The sequence below is a fragment of the Phyllobates terribilis genome, unplaced genomic scaffold, assembly GCF_046119375.1.
Source record: "Phyllobates terribilis strain yellow unplaced genomic scaffold, ASM4611937v1 Scaffold_136__1_contigs__length_4911898, whole genome shotgun sequence".
Lineage (NCBI taxonomy): Eukaryota > Metazoa > Chordata > Amphibia > Anura > Dendrobatidae > Phyllobates > Phyllobates terribilis.
The window spans coordinates 2,111,161-2,120,302 of NW_027362896.1; the positions used below are offsets into that span (position 1 = coordinate 2,111,161).

At 41.8% G+C, this 9,142-nt stretch overlaps 1 protein-coding gene across 1 annotated transcript in view; it reads left to right on the forward strand.

Annotated features, from left to right (window-relative positions):
• The window catches only part of LOC141204961 (uncharacterized), a 33,275-nt gene extending 24,566 nt beyond the window's left edge, over window positions 1–8,709 (forward strand). Inside the window, exons 4-8 of the mRNA XM_073663997.1 lie at window positions 95–274; window positions 357–480; window positions 564–661; window positions 860–950; window positions 3,947–8,709. Of these exons, the coding sequence (XP_073520098.1) occupies window positions 95–274; window positions 357–480; window positions 564–661; window positions 860–950; window positions 3,947–5,889 (2,436 nt within the window). The 3' untranslated portion in view covers window positions 5,890–8,709. The remainder of the gene's footprint in view (window positions 1–94; window positions 275–356; window positions 481–563; window positions 662–859; window positions 951–3,946) is intronic.
• The last annotated feature ends 433 nt before the right edge of the window (window positions 8,710–9,142 follow it).

A 9,142-nucleotide genomic window follows, 5' to 3' on the forward strand; every position in this document is an offset into this window, starting at 1 on the left:
TTATCTATGGGAATAACAGATGGACAGAACTGGAGAGGTGAGGACTCTGGAAATGTCTGTAGTGAGATTTATTAACGTGTCTCTCCATAACCAGGATTACACAGTAGTGAAGAAGACCTCTAGTGAGCGCTGTCAGGACCCTGTGTCTGAGGGATGGGGAAGACCCCTGAGCCCAATCACGGGGCCGCCACCTCACCCCCTGATACATGAGGACATCAATGACCAGAAGATCCTAGAACTCACCTACAAGATGATTGAGCTGCTGACTGGAGAGGTGACACTGCTGGGAATGCTGGGACATTATACAGTAACGCTATGGAGGGATCGGGGGATGACGGTATCATTGTATGTGTCAGGTTCCTATAAGGTGTCAGGATGTCACCGTCTATTTCTCCATGGAGGAGTGGGAGTATTTAGAAGGACACAAAGATCTGTACAAGGACGTCATGATGGAGGTTCCCCAGCCCCTCACATCACCAGGTAATAGACAGGACTAAATACACACGGCCTATAATTATCTGTATGTAAAGAATGAATTCAGTCCCTGTATGTGTTTCCTCCAGATCTATCCAGTAAGAGGACAACACCAGAGAGATGTCCCCGTACTCTTCTTCCACAGGACTGTAAACAAGAAGATCCCAATGTTCCTCAGGATCATCAGGTAGATGGAGAGAAGGTGTCATGAGATCTCCCCTATGATGTGTAGATGCCTGTGAAGGTCTTGCGCTCAGTCTTGTTTTATCAATCAGTATTATATGGTTTATACTTGTGTAATGAGAACGGTGGAGATGGCAGGATTAGAGCTGATCATAGATGGGACTTCTCCATCTGTCTGTGACTTTTACAATATTTGTTTCAGGGTGAAGATCTGACCCTTATTAATACTACAGAGACATATGTGAGGGGTGAGGAGCGGTGTAAAGACGAGATTCCTACATATGACCACCCAGGTGAGTAGTAACCACTAAATGCAGAGAAGTCACCGATTATTCTCAGTCACCGGCTGTGGCTGCTTTATCGGTGGTGTAGTCCGGCCGTATCACAATCGTCTGTTCACCATTTTACCTCTGGACCACAACATTCTCTTCCACCCAAAAATTTTCAAATGACTTTTGGTATTGAAAGCCCTTTTCTATAGAACTTACAACCTGGAAGATCCACCTGCACTCTGGGATCAGAAGACACTGACCGTTACCCGCCCAGATCTGTAATTTACAAAGCCAAATGACAGCGTATGTAGAATGTGCTGACAAAAGTTAGAAAATCACTTGAAGAAAAATTATGATGGGCTTTTCAGAGAAAGTGAAGGGTAATGATGCTGTTGGCTTTCTAGAATCCTGATATCTTATAGGATGAATCTACCTTCTCTCCCTTCTGTGCTGCTGAATGTCCTCATATGGCCCCTACAAGACCAGGTCCAGTCTTTCCGTGAGGGCCAAGTGTGAATTTCTGTATAATAACAACAGAGTTTCCCTTTATCCTGAGTTTTCAATTTCTTTTAAATCCAACTAACTTCAAACAGGATCACGATTAACTATGCAAAAAACATTACACCTGTGCCATGATATATCTCTAAGCTAAATTTAAGACGCCTCAGCTCTGCACTATTATAAAAAGTTCTCTTTAAATGTCTAATATTTCTTCTTGAAACTCATCTGATAGAATATTGTCCCTTATGATAGTTTAGATTACCAAGTTCCACCGAGCCCTCTACTCTTTCCAGAGAGGTTTCACCACTAATTACTTATTTTTTACCGATGAAGACTAGTGATGAGCGAGCATATTCGCAAGTACTCAGTACTCGCCCGAGCATCTCAGTACTCGAGATGCTCAGAGCTCGCCGAGTACTTGCGAGATGCTCGGGCGGATGCTTGGGTCCCCTCCCTGCATGTTTGGTGCTCTTTAGAGCGCGAAACAACATGCAGGCATTGCCTGCCACTCACTGTAATGCCGCAGCCATGTTGGTTGTGGCATTACACTGATTAGCTGGCTGCACGGCGTCATCAGGTCTATATCAGACCTGGCGCCGCTGTGCTAGTCAGTCTACTCCGCAATCAGGCAGTGTAGGGAGAGGTGCTGCTAAGCTAGGGAGAGATTTGGTTGTGTATTAGGTAGTGTAGGGAGAAAAAAAGTACATTACACATATCCATCTTAACAAACAGTCCTTCTGAGGACTAATCCATCTGCAGAGATATCAGGCAGGCAGTGTATATAGCAGACTGCAGTGCTTATAGCACAAGAGGCTCCATTCCAGTTCTGACTTCTGCTGCTATTAGATATTTCTAGAAATAGACCCAGGTCTCAGGGGCCAGGAATAATTTTTTGGGGGGGATCTTAATCCATTTTTCTGCGCCGTTTGCTTGTTGGCACTGCAGAATACAGCCAAATCCTTTCCATATTACAGTGCTAAAAATCCAGCTATTTAAAACTGTGGTTTGTCTGTGACACGGATCACATATAATTGCGCTGAAAATACTGCCATTTTTGGCCTCCATTCAAATTTTTTTTCAGTGTGTCAGCAAAGTTTTTGACACCGGTTTGCTCTTCAAAATAGTTACCTACAGGCCAGGTATTTAAAACTGTGTTTTCTCTGTCACACGGATTACATATAACTTCGCTCCAAATTCAGCCATATGTAGTGAGCGTGGAAGATATTGTCCTCCATTTAAAATGGACAAGGCGCGTGGCAAGGGACGGGGAACTGGACGTAAGGGTGATGGTGCATGCAGAGGCCAAGGCCGTGGGCAAGCTGAAATTGTGCCACAACAAACACCCACATCTTGTTACCAGACCTTCCTGTCCCAATTCCTAGGGGACCGCAGCACACCACTATTGAACCCAGAGCAGTGTCAAAAGGTTGTTGGTTGGATAGCGGATAATGCTTCCAGTCACTTAGCCACCACCACCACGCTGTCTTCTACATGGTCAAGACTCAGTAGCCGTGAGTCTGGACCGCATATTCCTCACACTGATCCTCCTTCCTCCCACCATGCCGAGTGCCCGGAGACAACTGATCTCACATTTGGACACTCCGAAGAGCGGTTCACTTTTCCATTTATAGATTCGGGCCTCTCGCCCGGTCCACTTGAAGCGGGGCAAGTGGAGATTGCAGGTAGCGATGCCCAAATATTTGAAGTATTTTTGTTTTTGGTTATTTATCTTGCTTTATATACAAGTCATTACCCTGGAAAGGATGTTCCTTAACATATTTCCCAGGAAAATCCATTTTGTTTTTGTATGTTTTATTGTGAGTCTGTAAAAGTGGCTTAATACCTCTGACAACGTTGTTGACAGAAGTAACCTGGGAGTCAGAAATGCTTCCAGGGGTCTTCCCCATGCTGTTCCCATGTCATTTGAGCACTTTTCCCATCGATTTGAGCAATTCTTAGGCCCTCTTTTGACAGTCGGGGGAGCCGCCTGAAAAATGCTCGAGTTTCCCATAGACTTACATTGGACTCATCGCTCGAGTCGAGCATCCGAGTATTCCAATGTGCTCAACCCGAGCAACCGAGCATTTTAGTGCTTGCCCATCACTAATGAAGACTGTTGAGTTTGATCATTTCAGTAAATGTGTTATTGTCTATAGTCACAGTTTTTGACTGCCAGACGTAGTAGTAGTTCTAGTAGTAGTAGTTGTAGTTCTAGTAGTTCTAGTAGTAGTAGTAGTAGTAGTTCTAGTAGTAGTTCTATGTGTTTATTGTCCGTTTGGTGGTTCAATAAAGTATTGCCACACTGTTTACTCTCACCCTGCGTTCTCTGAGTAGTATTATGCCCGGGTCTTCACAGTTTCTTATTAGACAGTGAACTGTCATTGTCTTGGTGAATAATTCCATATTTTTACATAACTTGCTATTTTTTACAGCGAGTTTAAGTAGAAATGTTCAAAAAATATAAAATTCAAGGATATATTTTGTTCAAAAATAATAATTCGTTTTATTCTTGGCAGATGACTGTACCAGGAGATCAGAGGGACAGCTGGTATCTTCAATTTTTCAATCAGATGTTTTTGAGATCCCACAGGATACAATTGAAGTGAATGCCATTACTCCAGATATACCATCATCCCCTCACAGCAAAGATCTGTCATCTGGTCCTTTGAAACGGGTCCTATCTTCTGATTCATTACCAACTACTAAGGAAAATCAAAGTCACAAAAAAGGCATTAAAAATCAAATTGCTCGTAAAGCAAAGAAGCCATTTTCACATTCAGAACATGGGAATAATTTTCCCCTGGAAAAGTGTTTTCTTAAACATCAAAAAATTCATAAAGCAAAAAAAGGATTTTCTTGCTGCAAATGTGGGAAATGTTTTAAACAGATATCAGATCTAATTAGGCATGAGAGTATTCACACAGGTGAGAAGCCTTATTCATGTTCAGAATGTGGGAAGTGTTTTAGCCACAAATCAAATTTTGTTAAGCACCAAATAACTCACACAGGGCAGCAGCCTTTTTCCTGTTCAGAATGTGGGAAATGTTTTAGCCAGAAATCAAATCTTTTTAGGCATGAGAGTATTCACACAGGTGAGAAGCCTTATTCATGTTCAGAATGTGAAAAATGTTTTAGCCAGAAATCAGATTTTGTTAATCACCAGCGTACTCACACAGGGGAGAAGCCTTATTCATGTTCAGAATGTGGGAAATGTTTTAGCCAGAAATCAAATCTTGTTAGGCATGAGAGTATTCACACAGGTGAGAAGCCTTATTCATGTTCAGAATGTGGGAAACGTTTTAACGATAAAGCATATTTTGTTAAGCACCAGCAAACTCACACAGGGCAGAAGCCTTTTTCATGTTCAGAATGTGGGAAATGTTTTAACCGCAAATCAGATTTTGCTAAGCACCTGAGAACTCACACAGGGGAGAAGCCTTTTTTCTGTTCAGAATGTGGGAAATGTTTTAACGATAAATCATATTTTGTTAAGCACCAGCGAACTCACACAGGGCAGAAGCCTTTTTCATGTTCAGAATGTGGGAAATGTTTTTACGATAAATCATATTTTGTTAAGCACCAGCGAACTCACACAGGGCAGAAGCCTTTTCCATGTTCAGAATGTGAGAAATGTTTTTACGATCATTCAGGTCTTGTTAAGCACCAGCGAACTCACACAGGGGAGAAGCCTTTTTCGTGTTCAGAATGTGGAAAATGTTTTAACCAGAAATCAGATTTGGTTAAGCACCAGAGAACTCACACAGGGGAGAAGCCTTTTTCCTGTTCAGAATGTGGAAAATGTTTTAGCCAGAAATCAATTTTGTTTAAGCACCAGAGAACTCACACAGAGAAGCCCTTTTCCTGTTCAGAATGTGGAAAATGTTTTAGCCAGAAATCAGATTTGGTTAAGCACCAGAAAACTCACACAGAGGAGAAGCTTTTTTCCTGTTCAGAATGTGGAAAATGTTTTAGCCAGAAATCAGATTTGGTTAAGCACCAGAGAACTCACACAGGGGAGAAGCCTTTTTCCTGTTCAGAATGTGGGAAACGTTTTAACGATAAATCATATTTTCTTAGGCACCAGCGAACTCACACAGGGCAGCAGCCTTTTTCCTGTTCAGAATGTGGGAAATGTTTTAACGGTAAATCTGATTTTGTTAAGCATCAGCGAACTCACACAGGGGAGAAGCCTTATTCATGTTTAGAATGTGGGAAATGTTTTAGCCAGAAATCAAATTTTGTAATTCACCAGAGAACCCACACAGGAGAGAAGCCTTTTTTCTGTTCAGAATGTGGGAAATGTTTTAGCCACAAATCAGATTTGGTTAAGCACCATAGAACTCACACAGGGGTGAGGCCTTTTTCCTGTTCAGAATGTGGAAAATGTTTTTTGAAGAAATCATCTCTTTTTAATCACCAAAGAATTCACACAGGGGAGAAGCCTTTTTCATGTTCTTAAGGTGTGAAATGTTTTACACAGAAATCAACTCATAATAAACATCAGAGAAGTCACACAGGGGTGAAGCCCCTTTCATGTTCAGAATGTTGGAATTGTTTTAACTGAAAATTGTATCTTAAAGGAGTTGTCCATTACTAGGACAGTCTCTCGTCATTCCTCATGTTTGACCTCGTTAAAATAAAAACACTCATAATAACTTTCCATGTCAGCACCATTCTAGTAGTGTTGAGATTCGCATTCCCGGGGCTCATGTGAGGTCGTTAAATCACACAAGCCCTGCCTTCAATCAGCTTCACTGTCGCCGCTTTCGGATTTGTTGAACACCAACAGGAAGCCAGGGCTGCAGCTGCTCTCCGACTTCCTCTTAATGTTCAATTTGTTCGAAGGTGGGGACAGTTACACCAGCACTGATTGGGTGCAAGGCTCTCAACAACCTCACTTGAGCCTCGGAAATGCAAATGCTGACAGCGCTGGATTGGGAAGTTTGTGTAATTTGTTTTTATTTTAGCAGGATCAAACATTAGGAATGAGAATGGGTTGTGAAAGTAGTGGAGAACCCATTTAAACATCAAAAAATCCCACATAGAGATTAGTCATTATCATACCTAGAGTGTGAAAAGTGATTTTCTGGAAAATCCTATTTTGTTGACCATCCAAAACAACTCCGATGGGAGAGAAACTATATATGTTATTGACAAACTGTACAAAAACAGATAGCAGACAGTTGTATATTTAAAACTGACTGTATTTTTGGACTATAAGACACACACTTTTAGCAAGAAAATAATCTTGCTAATAAGTGAGTGCGTCTTGTAGACTGGAGTCAGATTCCTGTGACAGAGGAGAATAATATGACAGTGTCCTTCCTGATCACTGAAAGAACTGCTCTCTCTCCTGCAGCTCCACACTTTTCTAACTGATTGGTGCTGAGCAGGAAAGGAAGCCACCGGGACCTGCACAGAGGCTGCACGTTCTGTGTGAGCAGCTGAAGAACCTTCCACCCGAATAGCTCAAAGACCTTTCAGATCATGGAATCAATCACATGACCTTGAAGGAACTACAAAATGGGGTCATGTATATACAGTGTATGTGTATGCAAATGTGCATATTTAGTAAAGCTGTATATATATGTGTTCATACAGTGGCATGTAAAAGTTTGGGCACCCCTGGTCAAAATTACTGTCATTGAGAACAGTTAAGCGAGTTGAAGAGTAAATGATCTCTGAAATGCCTAAAGTTAAATATGACACATTTCCTTTGTATTTTAGACAAAAGAAAAAAAAAATATTGTCATTTTTTACATTTTAAAAATTACAAAAAGGAAAATGGGACGGTGCAAAAGTTTTTAGGCATCCTTTGAGATTTGTGTGCTTAGATAACTTTGACCAAGGTTTCAGACCTTAACCCCTTAACAACATATGACGTACTAATACGCGTCTGTGCCCTGGGACTTAAGAGCCAGACCCGTATTAGTACGTCATGGCGATCGCGCGCGCACACAGGCTGTTCGGGCGCGATCGCCGCCGGGTGTCAGCTGATTGTCACAGCTGACACCCGATACTATGTGCAGGGAGCGATCCTGCACCGCTCCCAGCACATTAACCCCCGCGATGCTGCAATCGAAGTCGATCGCAGCATTGCGGGGGCAAGGGGAGGTGATCGCAGATACTCACCTCCTCTTCCGGCCTCCAGCGCTGTCTGACGCGGCTTCCCGGGTGTTGCCATGATGAACCGATGTCGTCATGACAACATCCGGGTCACCAGACAAGCAGGAAGATTGTTTGGACATGCGCAGTGCATCTCCAAACAATCTTCTCCCTGTCCAGCGCTGACAGCCTGCATGGCACAGGGATGGTGCTGCATTCCTGTGCCATGCAGGCGATCAGAGAAAAAAAGTGAAAGTCCCATAGTGGGACAAAGTAATAAAGTATATAAACTTTCAGAAAGTGAAAAAAAAAAAAAAAAAAATTGCAAAAAAAATAAAAAATAATCCACCAAAAATAAAAATATAATGTACCCATCAATAAATATTATTATAAAAAAAAACAATAAAAGTACACATATTTGGTATCGCCGCGTCCGGAACAACCTGACCTACTAGTCCCACTAGTTAACCCCTTCAGTGAACACGGTAAATTTTTTTTTAAAAAAACGAAGCAAAAAACAATGCTTTATCACCATACCGCCAAACAAAAAATGGAATAACACGCGATCAAAAAGACAACTATAAATAAAAATAGTACTGCTGAAAACGTCATCTCGTCCCGCAAAAAACAAACCGACATACAGCTCCATCAGCCGAAAAATAAAAAAAGTTATAGCTCTCAGAATAAAGCTATGCTAAAAAATAATTTTTTCTATAAAAATGCTTTTATTATGTAAAAGTGCAAAACATAGAAAAACGATATAAATGTGGTACCGCTGTAAACGTACTGACCCGAAGAATAAAGCTGCCTTATCAATTTTACCACACGCAGAACAGAATTAAAAAAAAAAAAAAAAAAAAACAATTCCTGAATTGTTGGTTTTTGTTTATTCTGCCTCCCAAAAATCGGAATAGAAAGCGATCAAAAAATGTCATGTGCCTGAAAATGGCACCAATAACAATGTCAACTCATCCCGCAAAAAACGAGCCATCACATGACTGTCTGCCAAAATCAGGAATAATTATAGCTCTCAAAATATGGCGATGCAAAAACTAAATTTTACAAAAAATGCGTCTTTTAGTGTGTGACAGCTGTCGGTCATAAAAACCCCATAAGATTCTGGTATTGCTGTAATCACACCGACCCGAAGAATAAAGTCGTCTAATCACTTATACCGCACGAGGAACGGCGTCAAAAATAAACTCTCGGGTTAGGGTTGGGCTAGGGTTAGGGCTGGGTTTGGGGTTAGGGTTGTGATGGGGTTGGGATTTTTTTCAAAAGTAAGAAAAAAAAGATGACGATATGGCGACTAGTGTTGAGCGCAAGTGCTCGCTACTTGAGTTTGCATCGGGTGCTCTAGTATGCATTGAGTATCGTGGGTATTTGAGTGACATGCTCGAGTCTCCGCCCCATATGCTCTGAGGCCAAAAAAACTTTACGGGGATTGCCTGCCATGCACGAGCGATCCCCGCATGTTTTTTTTTGGGTGTCTAATAACCGTGAAACATGCGGAGCAGGGACTCTAGCATGTCACTCGAGCACACGCTGTACATGGTGCATACCTGAGTACCCGATGCAAACTCAAGTAGCGAGCACTTGCGCTCAAG